Raw genomic sequence first — 24,873 nt, forward strand, 5'->3', positions numbered from 1 at the left:
TCTGGCAATCTGGCAGCCTTCTAGAAACCCATTCTCCAAAGCTCCAGAATTCTTAGACAGTAATTAGAGGTTTAGTCTCTGGAATCAGGCAGATGTGCTTTAAGTCCTGGCTCCTTCATTTACTGTTTGTGTAATCAAGAGCAAATAATCTCTCTGAAGCTCAGTTTTCTCATCTGTAAAACAGAGATAACAATACCTATTTCATTGTTGTGACAGAGACAGTTCATACTGGCTCACAGGAGTCAATTGTTAAATTTTCAAGAAATTTGCAAGCCAGTTGTAAATATAGCCATTATTAAAAAATAAACTATGTAGAGTTATAATTAAATAAAATATATTGAAATAAGCATAATAAATGCTCAAAACTCATTACTTCCTAATTATTTTTCTACTATTCTTACTATTATCTATGCCCAGAGTCAGTAACTACCTGCTTTTGCATAGCCTGCAAATTAAGAATGGGTTTAGAAAAAAATCAAGAGAATAATAAAATTTCAGGACATATGAAAATTGTATGAAATTCAAATTTTAGCATCCATAAGTAAAATTTTATTGGGAGACAGCAATGCTCATTTGTTTACATATTATCTATGGCTGCTTCAGTACTAAAATAGCAGAGTTAAGTAGTTGCAAAAGACAATATATGTCCCACCAAGCCTAAAATATTTACTATCGGATCCTTTACAGAAAATGTCTGCTGATCCCAGATCTAGGCTCCTGAGGTTATTTCTGGTCTATCATCTCTATGACTCTGCTCCTACATATCTCTTGCCAACTTTGCACTCAGCGATGTCAGGTTGACAGCTTAAATCAGCCACAGTGAGAATATTTACCCCATAGAAATTGCAACAAATCCAGGGTTCTCCCTCTTTCTCTTTTTACCAGAAAGCCAGTTTTTAAACTTTTACCAGTGCACCACTAACTACTTCATAGTGTTGTTGAAAGGGAAAATGAGATACTGAATATGAAGTTTTTGGTTTATAAGTGACAACTGTTATTTTATTATAGTACTTGTCCTAAGGGAGAGTTTATCCTCTTGTATTCTCTGGATCAGTAGTCCTGGAAAATTTGCCTGTTTTGGCTTGTCTCTAAAATATGAGGAATACCACTAATACATTCAGCATCTAGATAATTTTGTGATCTTGCCTACCTGCAGTTGACTAGGGTATGATCTTCAAATATGATCTCAGAGTAATTAATATTGACTATCTGCCTCTGTTGAGCAAGAACAGATGGGGTGAAAGGGAAAGATAGTTGTACTTGAAAGAAGACCTGAGAGAAGTAGAACAGAAATAAGCCTAAAGTAGCAAGCTCATGGCAAAGAAAACTTCTCTCCCTTTTCCTGTCAATAGTGTCACTGAACCATCACGACCATCCATTCATTTATCAGGTGCCTATACTGTGCTGGCTTGGGGGATACAGAGATGACAGAATAGAGTCTGCTTTGAAATGCTCCCAATCTGATGAGGGAGACAACACACACGTGTGAATAAACACAATACAATGTGACAAGGCTCCACAGAGGTGTGAATTGCTGTGGAGGCACTGGCAGCATCTGGGTTATAGGAGAGTGACTGAGGAAGACTTCACTGGGAGGATGATCTTGGAGTTGAGTCTTGAAGCATAAGTAGATATTTGCCAGTTGGATGAGGTGAGGGGAGGCATGCCAGTGAAGAGAATAGTGTATGCAGGTGGCTGAGAGGCAAAATTAGTAGAATTTTTTTCAGGGGAAGTACATCAATTGGTATGGATATAACTAACAGTGGCTTGGCCTAGAAAAATGACAGATAAGATGAAAACGAATGATGAAATGAATGATGGTATGAATTTGAGAGAAATTTAAGACGTATTGATATGACCTGTTCAAGGATATGGAGGCTGGTAACACAGGAGTAATAAAAGAGAGTTCCAGGTTTCTGGCTTCACTAGTTAGGAGTAGAGGTCATGACCATGTTGCTAGCAATACTTAGTATTTACTAAGTACTTACTATGTACCCATTTTGCAGATGAGAAAACTGAAGCTAAAAGAGATAAGTAATTTCTCTATGGTCACATTACTAGTAAAAGTTGAAGGCAGGATTCAAAGTCCTTGTTTTATCCACTCTACCAATTTACCTCTCAATATTGTAAGAGAAACAATATCTGGGAAGGGGGGCAATGAATTCAAAGTGTATAGAGTTTGAGATACCTGTGAGAGGTTAAATTGGTGTTGTTTCCTAAGCAGTGTGAAATGCAGGTCCAGATGTTAAGGGAGATGTCTAGGTTGGAGATAGAGACCACAATCATCACTGAACAGGTGGTCATTGAAGCTCAGCTTCCTGCTCCCACAGCCTTCAAAACAAGTGACCCTAATGAACTCATCACTAGTATCACCTGCCCAAATGTGGTCACTAACATTACTTTATATTTATTCAAGGTGTAACTATTGTCATATACATATCTCAGTTGATCCTCACGGTAATTCTATTTTAGCAAGTAAGAAAGATTATTATTACCCTCACTTTACAGATGGAATGCCCAGCCTAAGATAAACATGATAACAGAGAGTAGTGCCAGGATAGATGCCTGACTGCTGTTGCTCTCTACCATAAGATCTTTGCAATGTTTCCTCTTACCCAGGATGAATTTTAAAAGAAGCAATTACAAACCAAGTCTCTATTGGTTCTACAGATCTTTGAATCAGGTAGGAGAGAAATAGTGGATGTATGTGTTCTTATGGAATGGTAAATCATGAACAGCTTCTTAGGGGCAGAGTTCCAAACCAACCCCCACCCTGCCGAAAAGCATTCATTTTTGAGCCTGCATTTAATCAAACAATATTCTAGTATAGTGTCAATCTTTACAACTCAAAAAATCAGAGTCTGACATCTCTAAAGAATTAGCAGAGATATTTGCTAATTGAGTTACTTAGTTATACTTTTGTCTACCAACCAAATGTTGTTACCTTTCTTTTTTCCTTTCTGCAACATAGGCTGACAGATTCCTTCAACTGCAACAAGCAGCAGAATTTTACTTGATGCAGATTGTTGAAATTCATACCTTTGTGGGCATTGCTAGTTTTAATAGCAAAGGGACAATCAGAGCCCAGCTGCACCAAATTAACAATGATGATGACCGAAAGCTGCTGGTTTCCTATCTGCCTACCACTGTGTCAGCTGAAGCAGAAACCAGCATCTGCTCAGGGCTGAAGAAGGGATTTGAGGTACAGTAGAGCACCCCAAGCCTCACCATCACTTTCCTTTCCCATCATTTTCCTTTCCCTCACTTTGTATCTGAAGTTGCTTCTGATTTGGGGCAATCTTACAATATGGTCATGAGTCTCAAGTATAGGAAAGTAATGATGGATTATCTTTAAGGTCAGGGACCACGAATTTCTCACCACTGAATCCCCTGTGCCTAGTAAAGGGCATGTAATATTTGCTTAAGAAAAATTTCTTGAAGGAATGAGTAAATAATTGAACACACTTATTCAATTATAGGCTGGGGGACTTCAGCATCATCAGAAAAATTTCTAACACTGTCCCTATCCATCTGGGACAGTTCCATCTGTGGCTGTTGTTACCCTTGGGTTTTCCAATCAAAATCAGCATGTCTGGCCTCCTGCCTATGGTCATACTAGACCTCAAGCATATGAATATCAGTTAAGGTCAGAGGTATGTTTCAAGAATAACGGAGTTCACCTAAATCAGCATAAGTGTGGATTCGACACTGAGGATACAGCCATGTGTTAAACATCTGGTAGCAGGCAGAACACAATTGCAACTGTTACTTTCTACAGCCAAGAGTTTCTCAACATTGGCTGCGCATTGAAATCAGCTGGGGATTCAAAAATTCCAATGCCTGCATCTCACCCCCAGAGATTCTGATTTAATTGATCTTGGGTGTGAGCTGGCCGTTAAAAAATTTTAAAGTTCTCATCCAATTCCAGTGTATAGCCAAGGTTGAGAAACACTGCTCAAGGTCCTTTTATTGGCCACTTACTGGATCTCAGAAGCAAGGATCTCACATAATAATGTTCTCCCACATCCTCTATGATAGACACTATTCTAAACTAGGGGTATCGCATAGTGATTTGAACAGGAAGAAGTCCTATCCATGAGTAAGCAGGCAATGGCATGTAGGGTGACAAGTGCTGTGATGGGGTGAGGTGAGGACTGAGTGGAGATGGGCATGGAGAGTGTGGGAAGTTAGAAAGGACCTGGAAGAGGAATATGCCCCCCTGGTGGGGAATTTGGAATGAGAGTGAATTCTCCTGCTCAATAAGGCAATCTGAATCACATTTCCTTCCAAATGAATGACACCCTGTGTTCAGATGGTTGAAAAACTGAATGGAAAAGCCTTCGGCTCTGTGATGATACTAGTGACCAGTGGAGATGATGAGCATGTCACCAACTGCTTCCTCACTGTGCTCAGCAGTGGTTCAACTATTCATACCATTGCCCTGGGTTCATCTGCAGTCAAAAACCTGGAGGAATTATCACATCTTACAGGTAGGTAAATTTCTAGCAACATATTTTAGAGCATTTCCTTTCAACTTGAATATTCAAAGAACCACCGTGAAACTCAGATTATGTCAACAGAATACATGGCTTAATTGAAAAAACTATGAACAGTTTTCTTAAGAAAAAACACAAAACAAAGTCATTGCTAAATTCTGTCAAAAATTTGCTTTTTTATACTTTCCTTAGAAAGTGCCAATTATATACACCTAATGAAAATATTATTATTACTTCTTTGTTAAACCAGCCTGAGCATGTATAATCATGGAGCTAAAAGTATGTTTAAATGCACTAACTTCTATGATAAGGAGACATGCAATATTACACACATATCTTTTTTTGTTCTAAATGAGGCACAGAATAATTTTATCTTATATTCCTCACATTGAATAAAAAATGCATATGCTAACTTGAAAACTGAAAGCTAGGTTTTATTGAATTATGTTTGCAAATAATGTTTTCAGAATGTAAATGTAAATATATAGCAATATAAATGGGTAGAAATTAACCTAGATTGTCTAGGAATTACCTTAATTAAATATTTGATTTCAATAAATATTTATTTTCAATAAATATTTATTGAGTTTTTATCACATACTGGGTAGAGCCCTAGACCCTACAATTACAGCTGTGAATAGAACAAACAAAACCACTGCCTTGGGGTGCCTGCTCACCATGTGGTCCTATAGGACGCTGTGCAAAGCAAGTCAAGCACGGCTCCTGCTTTCCCCAAACTCACCCTCTTAAGCAAAGGAAGTTTGTTAGAAAAGATCTATCACTTTATCTTTTGTTTTACTTTATACATTTTAATAGCTAACATCCCAATTGTGTATTTCAGGAGGTTTAAAGTTCTTTGTTCCAGATAAATCCAACTCCAATAGCATGCTTGATGCTTTCAGTAGAATTTCCTCTGGAACCGGAGACATTTTTCAACAACATATTCAGGTCAGAATTTCCTCAATATTATATTTACAGATAGGGGAGAGGGGAGAGGGAGCAAGGAAAATAGATGAATTGTGCTGTCTCATTAACCTTATTTGAATATGTAACAGTCCTTGTTACATTAAAAGAAGGCTTTTAGTGAGCTTCTTGACATCACCAGAACCAGGCTTCATCTTTACCTGATGTCTACTTCTCAGCCCTAGGAGTCATTTTCTGTAATTGCTACTTCAGCTTTTCAAGGTCTATAGCAGAGTTTGCTCCTTCCTTGTGGCTCAAAATGGGGTTGGGGGTGGGACATGGGGTAGAGGTAAGGTCCAGAATTAAAATAAGAATCAGTGGCTTTAGTTTTAGTTCAAACTTGCCATCAATCAGAATCCATTTTACTTTGCTTCTTTAAAAACTTCCTTGAAGCTCCTCCCTCATATAAAAAGTATCAACTATTTCGTTCAATTCTAGAAATTCCTAAAGATCTCTCCAACTACCACAATTTATTTGATTTTGCTCACAAAATCTTCCTTTAATCAAGTCATTTTTTTCAAAGGGCCAATTTATTTTTCTTTCAAAGTACTTTAAAGATATTTTGAATATAACTGAATAATGTTTTGAATAAAATTTCACCTGCTGTTTCCTCACAGATGGTAAGTGAACCTGCCAAGTTAATGGCTTGATGGGAGCAATGAAATCAGTAAATTATTCTTAGAAAATATTTAACAAGATTATATGTACAGAGTAAAGGCAATAACCACAATTCTGTCATTAGAAGTAGAAAAAGGTGAATTTTAAGTGATAGTGTATATTTTAGATTAGACTACAATTGGCTCTTCTGAATAATCTTTCTACCCTTGATTTTCTCTTTAATAATATGAAATAAAAAGAAATGTTTAAAAAAGTAAAACAAATTTAGCAAAACATTATTCATATGACTCAAATTGGTTCCCAGACTTGGCCACCTCTCTCCAGTTATTTGCATGTCATTAGCCCCTCTAGACTGTGGGCAGAAACTACATCTAATCCCCTTCAACAGCTCAGAGCCCGGCATGGAACGTGGCACAGTAATCAGCAGTCCACGGACACTTGTTCAGTTGAGTTGAACAAATAATCCGCAATGTCTTTGCTGTCATCCACCAACAGAATTTTACATTCTTTACAAGTCTGAGCAATTTTACAGTGTTGCTAATGTCTTTATTTAATAAATATGATTTTTCAAAGTTATTTATAGACTGGTATTCTTTGTGAATACACAGCGATTAAACGCAGGGGTTCTGGTGTCAGCCAGCCTGGGCTCTATGTCTGTTTCACCTCCTTGCTGTGTGACCTTGGACAGCTTACTTCCCTAAGCCTGTCATTTCATCTGGGAAATGTGGGTAACAATAGCACTTATCTCAGAGGGTTTTCATAAGGATTGGGTTAGATAATACATGTAAAGCATTTAGCACAGTGCCCGGCATCTGTATGCACTTGGTGCATGTTACACACACACACACACACACACAAAGTGCACATACAGCTTATTTAAGTGCACACAGCTTAAATCATGACTAAATGATTTTTTTAAATGTACTAAACCCCACTGAAACCCAATGTCTGATTTCTTATTAAAATACATAAAGGTATCTGGACAGATTATACACAAATTAATTAGAGCACATTCACAAAAAAAGTCAAAAAAAAAAGCTTGTTTTAATTGCTGCTCCGAGGCTAATGTTGATTTGGATAAGAGAGAAGTATGAGAACAGCTAAAATCTCTTGATAAAGATTAATGAAGTGACATGTACTAGCTATAACAAAATATTTTATATCTACTGTACTTATAACACTTTGCTTAAGCAAAGTATTTTTACATGAAAAATAATTTATGTAAATATACGACATGTCCAAGTTAAATAGTTTTTTTATTTTTGCCAATTCATTTTTATTTGTCATAAAAATAAAGGAAAAATGTAATGATTATGCATATGCTAGAAACTTTCACATGTATATTCTCTCGAACAGCTTGAAAGTATAGGTGAATATGTTAAACGTCACCATCAACTGAAAAACACTGTGACTGTGGATCACAGTGTGGGCAATGACACTACCTTTCTAGTCACATGGCAGACCAGTGGTCCCCCTGAGATTGTATTATTTGATCCTAATGGAAGAAAATACTACACAGATGATTTTACCACCAATCTAGCTTTTCGGACTGCTCGCCTCTGGATTCCAGGAACTGCTAAGGTAGGTATTGTAAGCTTGTTCGTAATGACAACGTTTAGTCAACTACGTGACTTTCAGATGGATCACAGAATTAAATGCATTGTGTAAAGGAAATCCTATTCGAATATATCAAAATTTTACTTTAAATTTATGAGGGATTTTTTGAATGTTCAAAATTTAAGAGGAACTACTAAGGTATGTTCAAAACTTTAAATAATGGACACCAAAGGCTTCTCACTTCAACAGTGGAAATTAGTATTTATGTAGTACAAATAATTTCTTTTTGCTTACTTCCTTCTTTACAAAATCTGTATCAAATACTTAGAAAAAACGCTCTGCTTAGAATTTATAATATAAATACATGGAATATATATGTTTTTGAGCACCTACTATGTGCAGGGTCTTGTTCTAGGTGCTTTACAATAAAGTGCCATAATAAGAATAAGAACAGGGTACTCAGAGCACACAGGGGGCATGTGCAGGCAGTGGGGGAAGGAGAATGCTTCCTGGAAGTGAAGACATCAAAATGGAAATGTGAAGGCCTAAGGGGCCAGAGGTATGAATAACATTCTGGACAGAAGAAGCAGCATGCAGGAAGGCTGTGCATTGCCTGAATGCAATCCCTCTTCAGGTCTGTTGGCCCTCCCCCCCCCCCACCCCCCGGATCACTGTTGATAGCCTCTGCTTGGCCTTCCTTCCTCTGGTCTAGCATCCTTCTCTCCAAACACCTTTATCAGAGTGATCCTTCTGAAGCACAAATCTGATCAAACCTGTCTCCTACTCAAAACTCTTTGACGGTCTCAGGATAAAATCCATGTGGTTATTAGTATCTACTAAGCCCTTCACGTTCTGGCTTCTGCCCAAACTTAACTCTTTTTAAAAATTATTTTTTAATTTAGAAAAGCTTTATTTTTATATAATTTTTAAAGGTTACTTTCCATTTATAGTTTTTACAAAAGATTGGCTACATTCCCCATGTTGTACAATACATCCTTAAGCCTATCTTACACCCTAGTTTGTACCTCTTACTCCCCAACCCCAAACTTATCTCCTAACCCTACTCCCAAACACCCTGTGCTCTGCCCCTACTTAACTTTTCTCCAAACGCATCATGTTCCTTTCACACCTGTGCACAAGGACCAGGAACACTTTACCTACTTCTTGCTGCTTCTGCCTGACCTCTTTGTCTGGATTAGGTGCCCCGTATCAAAACACTTCTTACACCCACAGAGGAGTTTTCATGTGGAGGTTTCCGCCACATGTCTGTTACTAATGTTATGATTACAAAGAACAAAACAAAACCAAGCAGAAAAAACCCAGATAGATAGATAATCTTGATGCTTGAATTGTGACTTCACTGGAAAATGGCAAACCACATGAATCCCAAGAAGACTGGATAGGGTGTGGCATCTTAACTTTCCAGAGTCAAACCTTAACCCACTGATTTCTCTCTTCTTCATCCTGCTTGATTGTGTTCCTCCTGCTACTTCCACGATTTAAGAAGGAGCAGCAGCAGGAATTAGGAAAAAAGGAATACTTATGTACAATTTTATCAAAAGAACAAATTTCTGCTACTGTAGTTTAAGCTGTTTTCTTTCAGACATTTGTTTCCAGGTTTCCCCCAGGCAGCCCAGACAGATAAGGAGAATGGCATTCAGCAATACTTCTATAAATTACTCAACATAGACACTGTGCAATCCTGATCTATTAAAAATAGTGTTCCTTTTCTTGGTCCCTAATAGTGTATGTGGGTTTTTTTTTTTTCGTTCTATTATTTTTTTAAATTTTTTTTTGCGGTACGCGGGCCTCTCACTGTTGTGGCCTCTCCCGTTGCGGAGCACACGCTCCGGACGCGCAGGCTCAGCGGCCATGGCTCACGGGCCCAGCCGCTCCGCGGCACGCGGGATCCTCCCAGACCGGGGCACGAACCCGCGTCCCCTGCATTGGCAGGCGGACTCCCAACCACTGCGCCACCAGGGAAGCCCGTGTATGTGGATTTTGTTGCTTGAGATTTCTGGGCATGGGAGCATTAAAGGAAGTGGAGGGCAGGAAGGATACTGTTGCCTTTTATTCCAGGTTATCCACATAAATCATAATTGTCCACTTAATTTGCTGTAATTTTCTCCATTATATAAAAGGAATAAAAACGTTGAACCTCCTGTAGGGTGAAGGGGCTCAGATTAATATTTGCCAAGTACTTTGAAGCTGGACACATTGTTATCCTCTAAAAATGTGAATCAAGATGTGTCCTTCCCCAAAAATAAATTCAGGGTCTAATTCCCTAAAGAGTTACCTAACAATGAAAGTGGGTTGTACAGTGAAAGCCATGTAAATACTGAATTTAGTTATCTCTTAACCAACATTACTCTTCCTGATATTCTTTTGTAGTATTTTAGAAAATGCAATATCAACAAAACAAGAGCAAAAAACCCTACGAGGTTAAGTTTACACTTTAAAATGAGGGTTGATTTTTTTCTTCACACTTGACAAACGAAGTCTTTGTTTTGCAGCCTGGGCTATGGACTTACACACTGAACAATACCCATCATTCTCCTCAAGCCTTGAAAGTGACAGTGACCTCTGGTGCCTCCCGCTCAGCCGTGCCCCCGGCCACTGTGGAAGCCTTTGTGGAAAGAGACAGCACCCATTTTCCCCATCCTGTGACAATTTATGCAATTGTGAGAAAGGGGTTTTATCCCATTCTCAATGCCACTGTAACTGCTACAGTTGAGTCAGAGACTGCAGATCCTGTTACGCTGAAACTTTTTGATGATGGAGCAGGTAACAAGGAATATCATGTAATTTTTCATGTTCTCAAGAGCTGTTCTGATGCTGCAGTATCAATATTAAGTTTATCTTTAAAATTCTTCCAATTCAATTATTTTTCTCACCCAATCTTATGAGAATCTCAAATTCTCATGGACTCACTGACGTACTAAGTAGCTACAGGTCTCCACCTGCACAGGGAAAGCAAATGTGAACTTGGGAAAAGAGAGTCTCCTTGAGGCTCCTCAGAGTGGCTGTGTGTGAGCAGAATGGAGGGAGGAAGTCGCCCGACACCTAGGTCTTGGCTTCCACTTGTCCAGTGACACTGACCACACTTAGTAAGGCCACTTGGGAACAGGCATGCCCACATTCCTTTAGGATTCACCAGTTTTCCTATTCACTGAAATAATCATATTGGACAATTAAAATAGCAAATGAAAACCCCAAAAGGGAGATGCAATGACAGTTAATCCATTTCTTATTCTTTTGCCCGGCTGTTAAAGAGAAAATTGGAAATTGAGTTGACCATAGACTGTTCTTTAGCCAAGTAGCTGGGTTGATGAGAGAGCAGAGCCATGGCCTTTTACATGTGTTATTTGGTAACAAGAAGACCAGGCCAGCAAGCTTAGTGGAATCAGGATAGAAATTTCCCCACCACTGGGAAAACAAAGTCAAACAAAACAAAACCCTACTTCAAAGCACTCATTCTGCACAGAGAGAGTTCAGAACTTCATCATCATACCTCACAGACACCACAGCATCAATCTGGGCAATGAGCAGCACTTGGACTCTTTCTGACTAACTTGTTTTAACTTTTAAAAACAAACTCCTTTATTGTTTTATCTTTTCTATTCTGTTCTTTTCCTAAACTAAATTCTCAGAATGACAATAGACCTCAAAGTTTATGTTGGCAGCCCCAATGTTTGATCTACCAGTAAAATCATATTCCTTCTCTTTGTTGTTTCAAAGATAAAAATATTTTAAGAGTCTTATGTTTGTTTAAAACAAGACAATTTATGTGAAAAATCTCTGTAGGTTATTTTGCTGTGATTCTCCTGAGCCCATAACTTCAGGCAGAATTTTGTTCTGAGGTGCTTTAATGTGGTCTGCCCTACGTGTAGGCTATGAGGCAATGCGTTGTTTGTAGAGAATAATAAATAGATTAAAGAAATAAATGTATATACCAATTAAGTATAAGCAATTATAATAATAAACCAATTAAAAGTTAAAAAAAATGAGTCTTATGTTTGGCAACCCATTAGTATCTTGCCATGGCAATCTTGTATGACATTTATGAAACAAAAGTTCATTTAAAGGATTTTAGTTCAAGGCCACCTCAGAGGATACTAGACAAGTCCTCTTATTTTGCCTACTGGAATGGATTCAAACAAACTTCTCAGACTCTGATTGCTTATCCCTGGCCACACCTTTCACTTTTTGTATATAGTCCAAAAATACACTTTGCAGAATGTTCCTCCCTAGCCCCAGCCTGTGGGCTGGCCTGGGAACAGATCCTGCTGTCTTAGGAAAGAGCACCTCAATAGGCTTTTATATTTATTCCCTGGAACCATTCTGTTTGTTTGATGTCAAAATTTATACCCTGATGAAAGAAACAATGAAAAGGTTGTTTAAACATTGAAGTGTAAATTTCGATTTTTCCCCTGTACTTAACACACATGCACATACTTGTCTAATACTTATGTTTATAATGGAAATAGTACTTATCTGCTAATAAAATTAATGAACAATATAAAATGCTTTATAATTTTAAATATACTTTCTCATGCACACTCTCAAATAATCATCACAACCATCCTGTGAGATGTTATCCCCATTTTATAGATGAGAAAACTGAGGCTCAGAGGGATTGTTTCACAGCTACTGTGGCAGATCCAGACCTTAAAACAAGTCCCCTGACACCCAAGCCAGTGTTCTTTCCCATTTCTTTCTGACTCAATGATTAAAAGAGGTGGCAGTGGTAACTGTGGCAGGAAGAGATTTTTCTTTATCATTTCTCAACAAAGATAGACCTTATTAATCATTAAACCACTAAATATCAAGATCTGATTTCTTTCCAGTAGATAAAAAAGGTTTCTAAAACTACTGTGATCATACGGTGCTTAGCGTTTTTTATTTTAATAAAATATACTCCTATTTTTCTCATGTGAAGGAGCAGACCTGCCTCTCTAGTGAGGATTCTAGAGCACTTTAGTGATGATGCAATGCTAGAGAACAGGGCTGAGTGTGAGGTGTGAGAAGTGAATTGACCGTAGAATAGGACAAGCTGCTTGCCCCATTTGTCCACTTGCACTTGAACAGTGAATGTGATCTGCACTTGGGCTAAGCTGCACCTCCCATGGCTGCCCTGGAATCTAGGCCTTGCTGCCATTCAGTCATGGGCTTGGTTTGGAACTGAATGACTCTCTGAGGACCAATGCAAAAGGAAAGAAGTCTAGCACTGGGCAAGATTTTAGAATGCCTCCTGAAGCAAGGCACATCCTCCTGAAGTGGACAGAACCAAAGCCTGTCAAACTCCAAGTCAATGAGCACCTTCGAATCTAGAACAACCCACGTATCCTCTAATGAGGAAATTAATTTCACACTATTATATCAACTACCAAAGTTTTTTTTTTTTTTCATCAGGGCTTCAGGGTGTTCATAAACCCCTTGAAATTGCATGAAAGTATGTATATGTACATATATATTTATTCACTGGGAGCAGAGTAGCTTTTATCTCAAAAGGGTGTGTGAAAAAATAAATAAATAAATAAAAAATAAAAAGGGTGTGTGACTATATATAAGCTTAAGAATGTGCTTGGTTTCTATGAAAACCTAGTATTATTTTCAGTGATAGGAAGGAGAGCGCTAAAGGTGATTATTAAATGCTTTATTAGCACTGAAGCAGGTACAACTCATTCACCTTTAGAAAATAATTTTTCAGAGGTTAAGGAATCACAAGGAGAAATTATGGAGCCGTTGGAATTTTAATCACCTGATAATATCAAAAGTAGCTATGAGCATAACAGCATATGCTAAAATTAGAAGAACAAGGGGAATAAATCTTATTTTTAATGATTTAATTAAATATTAATAATCAACTGTGATAAGTATTGACATTGAGTTTTTTTTATATTAACAGGTGCTGATGTTATAAAAAATGATGGAATTTACTCGAGGTATTTTTTCTCCTTTGCTGTAAATGGTAGATATAGCTTGAAAGTGCATGTCAATCATTCTCCCAGCATAAGTGCCCTAGCCCACTCTATTCCAGGAAGTCATGCTATGTACGTACCAGGTTACATAACAAACGGTAAGAATCATTAGCACTGTTATTTGAATAACATCATTTAACGTGTATATTTCTGATGAGTGTGTGTGTGTATGTATCAGAGAGAGGTGAATTTCAAAACTCTTTTATATAAGTCAATGCATAATTTGTTGATTATCTCTTTAATCCTCAGTGATTCATGATAGTAGATAACAGGAAGGCAGTAGGTAATTCCCACAGATTTCTCCTACCCTCGTTTTAGTCATTATTTTGACCTCTTTCTTGTGACTGTTTCATCAGAATTACTACCAGGCAAAGAGATTTATTGAGTTTTCTCCTGTATAGCTCCTGTACTTCCTCTACAGAGGAAAGAGGAAGAGGCAAAAAGTTGTTAGCAGTTTAAAGAAGGAAGCAAATAGCCCAAACAATCCACACAGGAAATGAGTTCCTGAAAAAATATGAGTGTGGATATTACAGGAAACTGAGGGCTTCCTGAAGATGTTCTGTCTTCCTTCAAGATAAAAGTGCCAAATACATAGAAGATACACATATTTTTTAAACACCATTATTATAATAGTTCCTGATGGGAAGCAGTGGTTAAAGTATAACAAACAGAAAAATGCTGTAGTCTTTAAATATAATCTCAAAAAATGTTTCTAATCATTCTTATTTGAAAAACTGCAGAATCTTTTTTTTTTTTTTTTTTTTTTTTTGTGGTACGCGGGCCTCTCACTGCTGCGGCCTCTCCCGTTGCGGAGCACAGGCTCCGGACGCGCAGGCTCAGCAGCCATGGCTCACGGGCCCAGCCGCTCCGCGGCATGTGGGATCTTCCCGGACCGGGGCACGAACCTGTGTCCCCTGCATCGGCAGGTCGACTCTCAACCACTGCGCCACCAGGGAAGCCCTGCAGAATCTTTATGAATACTTTTCATGTATTTTAGCAGCTATAACTAATCATTTGGACCATACCATAACATGATTCTATATTTTTGTACTATATGTACTTTTCAGTAGAAAAAAATAAAGATGCTATAGTGGATTTGCATCTCCTGATATTTTTAGTGTTGCCTAGAACACAATTTACTCTCACCTATATTTAAAATAATTTGGATTATTTCAAAACCAATATAAATCAATTTGCAAGGTAACACAGTTTTACTACAAAGATATGATTTTGTATCTAGATGTAATACTTCATTTCTAAGTAGATATTCCCTCTTTCATTTATACATCGAACATTTTTGAAGGCCTCCTAGGTGACAGGCTTAGTCCTAAGAACTTGGGATACCAGGTAGAATAAGACTTGATTCCTATCAAGGAGCTTGCAGGCTACTGACGGGTCTAGTATCTTTTTTAAAGCCATGAATTTAAAGGATGCAAATATCAACATCAAGTGTACACTGAGAATAGAAAAGTCATATTCAACTCTGCTTTTATCTGTGTACATCATATAGGCCCTTGATAGCACAGAAAGAAAAATTTAGATTTCCCTAGGCATGCCTACCTCACATAACATTCATTTATCAGCTCATTTTCAGGTGATGACTTTGAGAGTACACTGCATTGAAAAATGTGAGCTGCTCTGTTCTCACACCACCAAATCTCCGGGCACAGCAGCATCTACTTCCTTCCTCTCCTCCCTAGTGCCTCTGTTGGATCTGCTCTGGATTCCACCCAGCCTGCTTATCAAGGGTCCTTGAGAGCTCTCCCTTGCATGTCCTCTGAAGAGCATTCAAGCATGATTTATTACTTCCCATATTAAAAAAAATTTTGGTGGTTCCCCTTTAAGCTACTGTCCACCTGTCTACTCCCTGTCATCCAGTTCTTTGAAATTAAATCTAAATCTGCCGACTGTACCTTCTCACCTCCAGTTTACTACTCTGCTCACTGCAAGCAGACCTCCACCCACATCACTCCACTGGAATTGCTCTGGCCTTAGTCACCAATGACTACCTGCTCTTATATCCAAAGGATGCATTTCAGTCCTCATTTTACCTGACTCAGCAGTACCTGACACAGCTGATTGATTTCTCCTTTGCCATTTCCTGGTTTCTATGATACCACACTCTCCTGCTTACCTCTTATTCTCTGGAATTTTTATTCTCAGGCTCTTTTTCCAGCTTCTCTTTTTCTACCAAGCCTCTAAGTGTTGGCAATTATCAAAGCTTAGTCTTAACTTTCTCTTCTCACTCTTCTGTCTGGAGCCACATTACCTGGGTTTGAAACCTAGTTCCTCCATTTACTAGCTGTGTGACTTTGGGCAAGTTACTTAGCCTCTGTGTGCTTCAGTTTCATCATCTGTAAAAATGGGGGCAATAATTGTACTCTCCTCATAGCATTGCTGAAAAATTAAATAGTTGATAATATAAGGTACTTTAAAAAGTGCCTGACACATAGCAAGCACTTAGTAAATACTTTTTATTTTTATAGCTGAAATTCTTATTAGGTAATCTTATTAACCTATATGGCTTTAAGAACATCTATAAGCCTATAACTTCCTAATTCATAGGTTCAAAATGATTAAATCTAGCTAAAACCTCTTCTTTGAGCTTAAAATCCATATCTAACTGGCTCCTTGACGTCGTCAATTAGACGTTTTACAGGAATCACAAACCTTGTAACTTAAATAGTTAGTCTCCTCCCCATAGCCTGTTTCTCTTCCCATTTGCTCATTTTAGGAACCTGGGAGCTATTCTTTTTGTCCACCAACTTTCCCTTCTTCATCATTCCATATTCAAATCCAACACCAGCTTTTGCTGATTTTCTCTCCAAAATGCATCTCGAAATGCCTACTAGCCTCCTCTCCACTGCTATCACCCAACCCAAGCTACCATCTTCTCCTATCTGGACTGTTGCAGTGGCCTCATTGCTTCCGGTGCTAAAATCCATTCTCCACTGACAGCAGCCAGAGTGACATGTCAGAGAGCAAATGTGATCATATCACTGCCCTGCTTCCCCACAGCATGTTTAAGATTAAACTCTAAAACCACTACAATGGCCCACGAGGTCCTACTTGAACTTCTCTTTCCTGTCTCATCTCAAACTATTCTCCTCCTTGCTTTAATTAAATTTTTCTAATTTGCAAAGCTCTTCTCCACACTTCAGAAGTTTTTACACAACCTCTTCCCTCTGCCGGAGATATTCTTAACCTCCGCTCTTTATCTGGCTGACTTCTATTCATCCTTTGGGAAATTGTTAAATGTTACTCCCTTGATACCACTCTAAATTATATTACTGTGTTATTTCCTTTCATAGTACCCTTGCTTTTTTCCTTCTTACATTTATTACAATTTATAAATATATGTTTATAAATATGACTGTAAATTCCATGAGCAATACTGTTTTGTCTGTGATTGCTGGCATAGCATATGCCCTAAAAATATTTATTGAATGAATGAATGGATGAATGAATTGTTGAATAAACAAACTGTTATTCTAAAGATGTAGCAAAGGGAAAAAAAGTCTTAAAATGTCTCTCAATAATCTGCAAAAACAAGCTATTCAGGAGATGGTAACTTGTTGTTTTGGCTATTCTTTCTTTGGTGTCACAGGTAATATTCAGATGAATGCCCCAAGAAAATCGGTGGGCAGGAGAGAGGAAGAGCAAAAGTGGGGCTTTAGCCGAATAAGCTCAGGGGGTTCTTTCTTTGTGCTGGGTGTTCCAGCTGACCCACATCCTGATGTGTTTCCGCCATGCAAAATTATTGACCTGGAAGCTGTAAAATCAGAAGAAGAGGTGACTTTATCTTGGACAGCACCTGGAGGAGACTTTGATCAGGGCCAGGGTAGGTTTCTTGCTTTCATTACCTATTTTTCTACAAGGTGGCATTTCCAATAACTATGTCAGGGGTTAGTTGGGTAAAAAATAGCTTTGGGGGCTTACAGATGACAAAGCTGTAGAGGATTGCATGGAAAGCTTTGAGTTGCTGATAAGGCCCTGTATCCTGGAGTCTAGGAAGAGAATGTATCAGCTCCCCCAGGATTGACGAGGCCCTGGTAACCTGACTGACACTAATACAGAAACCTTTGTTGGAAACATAAATACCACATGTAACAGTGGTCTAGTCAGAAGCAATGGGTTCTGCTTTACAGAGCATGGACTTTCAAATACTGAAGGTGATTAGTTTTCTGAAGATTAGATGGTGTTTATTCAAGGGCTTACAAGTCAAGTTTAAGGGAATAATTCCCATAAGTCATGAAATACTTGGTGCATTGTCCTCTCCTACTTCTGGTCATCATTTTTGTTAGGGAGGCTGGGACCAGTTCCCTGATTTGAAGCTTTCTAACCCTTGCTTGGGCATTGATGAGTTCCTTCGCTACTTTCCTTTTTCTAATGCTTTTATGCCAGCCTTCAGTCTTCCACCTACCTCATCTCTTGATCCCCACAGCAACTCAACAGAAAAAGTTTTCTAAAAGAATAACCTTTCCAACATCTTTGCCATTACCAGAACATGATTATCATTGATTACACTTTAATCTGATGCGTCTGATTGAGATTTCTGTAGGAACCAACCTTCTCTATTGAGAGCTAATTCATCAATATTGGTCAATAACAGTGACCACCTTGGGCCTTTCCCAGTCTTGCTTTCAACTTGGATCATCTTTTTTTGGCTTATAACTCTGTTTACTACTCTCTCCAGAAGACATCTTAATTACAAATAAGTATGCACTGCTGAGAAACAGTCAATATTGTAGTTTTGTCTTGAAATTCTGTTATCATAATCTGTCTCTTCTTGCCAGATAGGAAGGAAGTGAAACATTTTACATTCTAAATTAAGGATTTTCCTAATTTAAAGTTTGGAGATGTGAAACGATTGAAACTGTGGGATGGGCATATCACTTGTGTAATGGAAACAGCTGTAACTTAACTTTAGAAAAAAAGTAGTTCCCACTCTGGCTATAAGTCCAGCTGTTTAATCTTTGGCAGGTTGCTTAAACTCTATTACCCTCAGTTGCATATGTGGAAAATAGGACTAAAACTATCTATTTCATAAAGTATTGTAAAGATGAACTGAGATGACATATAAAATAAAAAATGGAAGAGAAAGTGGGCCCAGTAAGTTTTCTGGGCTCCTGGTTTGCACTGCTAGAGAGTTCTCTAGCTTCTTATTTGAAGTAAGGAGCCACCAATACTCATTCCCATCTTTATGTAAAAGTAAGCATGGTGCCACCCAGTATTTTTCCTCTTTCCTCACTGCCTCAGAAACACAGTTGTGTGTTAAAAGAGACAAACACAAGCTCAGACTCCCATTACTACTGGGAACTGTTTTTTTCAAGAGCTCTGGTGGTTTCAACTACACCACTGAATGAAGAGTAGAAAGAAAGTGAATGTGCAGTATCAGTGGTTATGAATGGCTTGAAAGGAAGAAATACAACCAAATGGGACTTTAGTTTAGAATTGGTATTACAAAGGGTTTTAGAAGGGAAGAGAGGATTTCATACCTTCACATAAATGGCCCTGATGAGCAGTATGACTGAAGCAGATCAAGCTTGTTATAATGTGAAACCTCAAGTGACAAAAGATTGGGAGGCGGGGAATGGCTGGATACGTATTAAGTTGCTGACATCACTCAGTCATAATTGACTTGATGACCCAGCAATGGCAAAATTGACCAATTAGCTATGAGTATACCAACTAGCAAGTAGGTGTCTGTTTAACTCATAAACATGTGCTTTCATCACCTCTTTTTTTTACAAATCGTTGTCTAGGAAGGTGTTATACTCTCCTCTATGGCCAGAGTTAGAAACAATAAGGGTATGTCTCTGGCTTTACAATTATGAAAAATTTGACTATTCTTAAAAACCTTATTAGCAATAAATGAACATCACATATATGCACAAGCATATCAATGTATATCCAGTACCAACTCTTCACCATATACAATATATAGTAAAAGATGACAAAGTACATGGAATAAGCAAAATATTACCAGATCATTATTATGTTTGGGAATGTATTTAGACAAGGCATTATGGAAATGGGTTATTTCCTTAGGTTTTCATTAAGAGTGTGGGTAAAATAACTTTTAAAACTGAGTACCAGGCATAATCTGTATTTCTGCTATAAAGTTAATTTCCTTTGTGTTTTCTCCAGAAATTAAAGTGAAAATATATTATTTACTAAGGAACTATTATGTGCCCAGCACAGTGGTAAACATTATATAAAAGTAATTTAAGATGGTATCACACTCCAAGAACTTATAATCCTAGGCTAAGAGAGAAAAGGCATAAAATGGTCAAAAAACTATTTTATGTATTACACAGTGCCATTTGTATAATTCAGACTTTGGGAGCTACAGGTATTAAAAGGTTGTAGAGTGGGTGGAAGCAGAGCAAAGGCCAGTTTCTAATGCCAGGGGCCTGGGCAGAGACTTTGGAGTAGTGACAGACCACAAAAAGCACCAATCTTGGGCCTCCTTCCTTGCACTCAGTAGCTTCCCTACGTGTCTAACAGCCTGACTTTCACACTGTCTCCTCTGATATCTTTTCATCTTGTTATACAACTGTCATTGAACATATTATCTTTACAAATTGTTGAAAATTTGCTGCTTCTGAAAAAGCTGTTCAATGACAGCAATTTTTTCCCATTTCCCCCACCCCCAACCCTCAGTTATGCTTATTGGATGGAAGAAGGCTCAATGTAGGAGAAATCTATAATAATCCTTAGGGGATGGTTTGGATTTCAAATGAAGAGAGGAAGTGGGAACTGTTCCCACTGGTAAAGATGGGGTCAAGTCTTTGATTCCCTCTGCATGTCCTCAATCCAAGCCCAGGGCTTTCCGTACTAGAAATTTATTGGTAAAGATGCTAAGGAAAGTGTAAACCTTGGTAACTGGAAAAGTAGCAATTATTGGGAAATAGGAGACAGTGTAGCCTAAGAGAAGGCTGTAGAGCATAGTGTTAGGGTATTAAGCTCTGGAATCAGACAGACCACGTTTTACCTGTGTAACTTAGGCAAGTTACTTAATTTCTCTAAACTTCTGGTTTCTAATCTGCAAAAGCAGATAGTGAGAGTACCCATCTCAGAGGGTTGTTGAGAGAATTGAATGAGAAAAGGCACAGAGAGGGATTAAAACAGTGTCTGGTCCATACTAAGTGCTCAGTAAATATCAGCATTTATAACATTTTGGAGCCTGAAGGGGTCTTAAAGATACACTAGTCTGACTCCCTTGTTTTAAATGTAAGGGAATGGCCCTGAGAGGTTAAGTGTCTTGCCCATGTCCTTAGAGCTACTTTCATGGCTGAAATATACTGGGAGTATAGAGGTAGAGGTCAAAACTAGAGATATAGCTAAGAGGTCAAAGATGCAGAACCAGCCCATTTTCTTTTTCACAGGGAGAAGGGGAAGACCACAACTATTGTAAATGGAAGGAAACCTTTCATGAATGTATGAGCTGAATTAGTTTGGAGTTTTTGTAGTTACACAGTTGTTCTGCATCATTTTTAATAGTTGTTCACAGTAGGAAGTATATGACATTTGGAGTTAGAAGAAATGAGTTCATTTCCCGCACTACAGCTTCCTAACTTGACCATGGACATCACATTTAACCTTCTGAGTCCCAGTCTCTTTTATTTTAAAATGGGATGGTCAACTTCACAAAGGGAGAATTATGTATGTAGAAAATCTTTGTAAATGCTAAGGCTTATGGAATATTGTTTCATTATCCAGGAGACGACTCAGGGAGAGCCCCGTGGGGAGGGCTTCCTCCATAGAGAACAAGGGACATAGGAACAATGGACATGTTCCATTGTGAGTGTAGAGCAGATGGTCAGCCTAGCTTCTCATCCATATCTGTCCCATCGTATTTGAACCACAGTATAAAGCAACTCAAGTGGGTTCACTCAGAGGAAATTGGCTTATTGATAAATTTGAATATGAAGGTTATTTTGTTTTGACAACCTTCTTTAAGGGTGCTTTACTCTAATTACTACTCAGGAATAGAAACAGTCTCATTATTAAAACTTATTATAGATTTGGAAAATTCTCAAAACCTAGTCACTAGAATATTTTCATTGTTTAATTAAAACTCAGGATGTCTCATGGTTTTTATTCCTGAGAACAAAATCCTCCTTTGGAGCTGCTCCGTTCATTGTTGAATCTATTTTTAGCCATTTTAGATACGATTTATGATATTATTAGAGTGGGTTAGTACTACAGGTGGCTTTCTTTTTGCATCTAGCAATTATTTGTTACCAATAATTTTGTTTTTGAGTTGATAATACATTAATACAGTTTGAAAGCTCACAGCAGCACAACAATATGAATGTATTTAACACTGCTGAACTATACACTTTAAAAAATGGTAAATTTATGTTATACATATTTTGCCATAATTTTAAAGGTTCAAAACAGTATAAGGAAAATCAAAACAAAATTCTGCCCTCATCTACTCCAAATTTTGCAGTTCTGTAACATGCATTTTTCTTAATTTATCACAATCTGCTTTGAATTAATGTTATACCGCTTCACATATAATGTGAGAATCTTTCAAAAGTATAATTCCATTTACCCTTCTGCCATCCTTTGTGGTCTTGCTGTCATATATTTTACCTCTACATTTGTTATAAGCCCCACATTGCATTGTTATGGCTTTTGTTTTAAACAATCAATCTTTGCCCAAGACAAAGAAACTTGCCTTTTAAAGAAATTTTAAAGAGGAAAAGAATTATCCTTTTTAGTTACTTGTATAGTATAGTTACCATATCTAGTCCTCTTCTTTTCTTCCTGGAGATCAGAATTTTTATCTAGCATCATTTCCTTTGTAGTTGAGGTCTTTGAGTAACAATTCTCTCAATATTAATTTTTCTGAAACATGTCCCTTAATTTTTAAAACACAGTTTCACTAGATGTAGCATTCTAGGGCAACAAGTGTTTCTTTCAGCACTTTAAATATATCATTTCATTGTCCTCTGGCCCCAATTTTTTTCTCATAAGTTAGCTATCATTCTTACTGTTGTTTTTCTGAGTATAAAGTGTCTTTTTTCCCTTCTGGCTGCTTTAAATTATTTTTCTTTATCTTTGGTGTTTAGCAGATTGACCATGATGTGACTCAGTGTGCTTTTCTGATGCTTATTCTGTTGGGGATCACTGAACTCTTTGAGTCTGTGGAGTGTTCTTTTAATCAAATTTAGAATATTTCCAGCTGATACATCTTCAAAAAATGTCTGCTCTAGTTTTATTCTTCTTTTCTTCCTGGGTAATATTTATATTATATAATATTATAGTACAGTATAGTATAGTATATCATATCATATCATCATACACACACACTAAGTGGATATATCAGTGGATCTTAAGGGTCACTGAGATTCTGTTCAATTTTTCTAACTATTTTTTAGCCCTTCAGTTTGGATGATTTTTTTTAATTTTCAAAAAATTAATTAATTAATTTATTTATTTTTGGCTGCATTGGGTCGTCGTTGCTGTGCGCAGGCTTTCTCTAGTTGCAGCAAGCGGGGGCTACTCTTCATTGTGGTGCGCGGGCTTCTCATTGTGGTGGCCTCTCTTACTGCAGAGCACAGGCTCCAGGTACACGGGCTTCAGTAGTTGTGGCATGTGGGCTTCAGTAGCTGTGGCTCACGGGCTCTAGAGTGCAGGCTCAGTAGTTGTGGCTCATGGGCCCATTTGCTCTGCAGCATGTGGGAAATTCCCAGACAAGGGCTCGAACCCGTGTCCCCAGAATTGGCAGGTAGATTCTTAACCACTGAGCCACCAAGGAAGTTCCTGTTTGGATGATTTTACTGGATGTGTCTTCAAGGTTACAAATTCTTTCTTCCATTGTGTCCAATCTGATATTAATCCTCTCAAATGAATTTTTTCATTGCATTTTTTTTCAATTCTAGGATTTCTGTTTGCTTCCTTTTTAAAGTTTCCATATCTCTCCTCAAACTTTCCATCTCTTCATTCACTATATCCAGCTTGTCTTGTGTGTAGACCATTAACATACTCATCATGGTTATTTTAAGGTCCTTGTCTATTAATTTCAAATCTCAGTCATTTGTGACTGTTTTAATTTGCTGACATTTTTCTTGACTATATATCACATTTTCTGTTTCTTCACATGTCTAGTAACTTTTTATTGTATATTGGACATGTGGTAGTGAATTATAGACTCTGGACTTTGTTATATTCCCCTGAAGAGTTTTGAAATTTTCTAGTAGTTACCTTGGATCACATGGAATTTGAGGAGGCTTTGTTTTACTTTTGTCTAGGGTTTGTCTATTTCAGTTTTGCTCTTAATCCTAGGGCATATCCCTTAATTCTGGGACACAATCTTTTTTCCTAAGGCACAGCTTTTCTAGTGTTTTAATGGACATCTCAAGATATTTACCAAGCTCCTCTGATGTGGCAAGACTCACACTCCAAACTCTATATCTCCCCTGTGGTGGGCACTGGCATAAAACTCTGCTCCATTTTTCAGCTGTCTAGCTGTTGTTTTCCCCTTGAGTCCTTGAATTTTCACCCACACATGTACAATTCAGAGGTCTTCCAATGATTTGAGAGAAGTTAATACACAGAGTTGGGGCTCATCCCTCTCTGGCTCCCTCAATTTTCAGCCACTCGGCAATCTCACACTCAGTCATCTGATTTTTAAAACCAAGAAGATAGTGGCTTTCTGTATCAGTTCCAGCTATCTGTACTGAAGTGGAAAGTGCCCTCGGAGGAAAAACTGTATAAACATGAGTCAGTCACAGCCTGGTTCTCTTCTTTTATGAGTTGTAACTCCTCTGGCTCCAGTTTGTTTTTATTCCCCTTTCTTTCTTCAGAGTTTATACTTGTTACCTGCTGGTGAGTTAGTCCAATAGAAACCACTCAACCATTACCAGAACTAAACTTTATCTTTGACTTAAGTTACAAATATTTTTGTCACTTAACATATATGTTTATATTTTGCTTAGGAGATTTTTCCCATGTAGAAAATTTTCATTTTATGTATATAAATTTATGGATTTTTATGTTTATGGCTTGTGAATTTTGAGTCTTAATTAGAGGGTCCTTTTCCACTTCAAGTTTATAAAGAAATTCATTCATTGTTTCCTACTAATTAATAGGTTTTTTTTACATCAAACTTTTTATTTACTTTGGAGTTTATCCTGAAGAATAAAGGTTTGCAGTATGGATCCTATTTTTTCCAGCTTTTTACCCAATTGTCATAACGCCATTATCAAGAAATTTTTACTTTCCCCTATTAATTTGGGTTC

At 37.7% G+C, this 24,873-nt stretch overlaps 1 protein-coding gene across 2 annotated transcripts in view; it reads left to right on the forward strand.

The window, feature by feature from the left end:
* The window catches only part of CLCA2 (chloride channel accessory 2), a 37,910-nt gene that overhangs the window by 11,605 nt on the left and 1,432 nt on the right, over positions 1-24,873 (forward strand). For both annotated transcript variants that reach the window (XM_060024813.1, XM_060024822.1), the window contains 7 exons: positions 2,972-3,202; positions 4,313-4,490; positions 5,338-5,444; positions 7,434-7,658; positions 10,148-10,418; positions 13,543-13,713; positions 17,223-17,456. In XM_060024813.1, the coding sequence (XP_059880796.1) occupies positions 2,972-3,202; positions 4,313-4,490; positions 5,338-5,444; positions 7,434-7,658; positions 10,148-10,418; positions 13,543-13,713; positions 17,223-17,456 (1,417 nt within the window). The remainder of the gene's footprint in view (positions 1-2,971; positions 3,203-4,312; positions 4,491-5,337; positions 5,445-7,433; positions 7,659-10,147; positions 10,419-13,542; positions 13,714-17,222; positions 17,457-24,873) is intronic.

Source organism: Delphinus delphis, chromosome 1 (assembly GCF_949987515.2).
Source record: "Delphinus delphis chromosome 1, mDelDel1.2, whole genome shotgun sequence".
Lineage (NCBI taxonomy): Eukaryota > Metazoa > Chordata > Mammalia > Artiodactyla > Delphinidae > Delphinus > Delphinus delphis.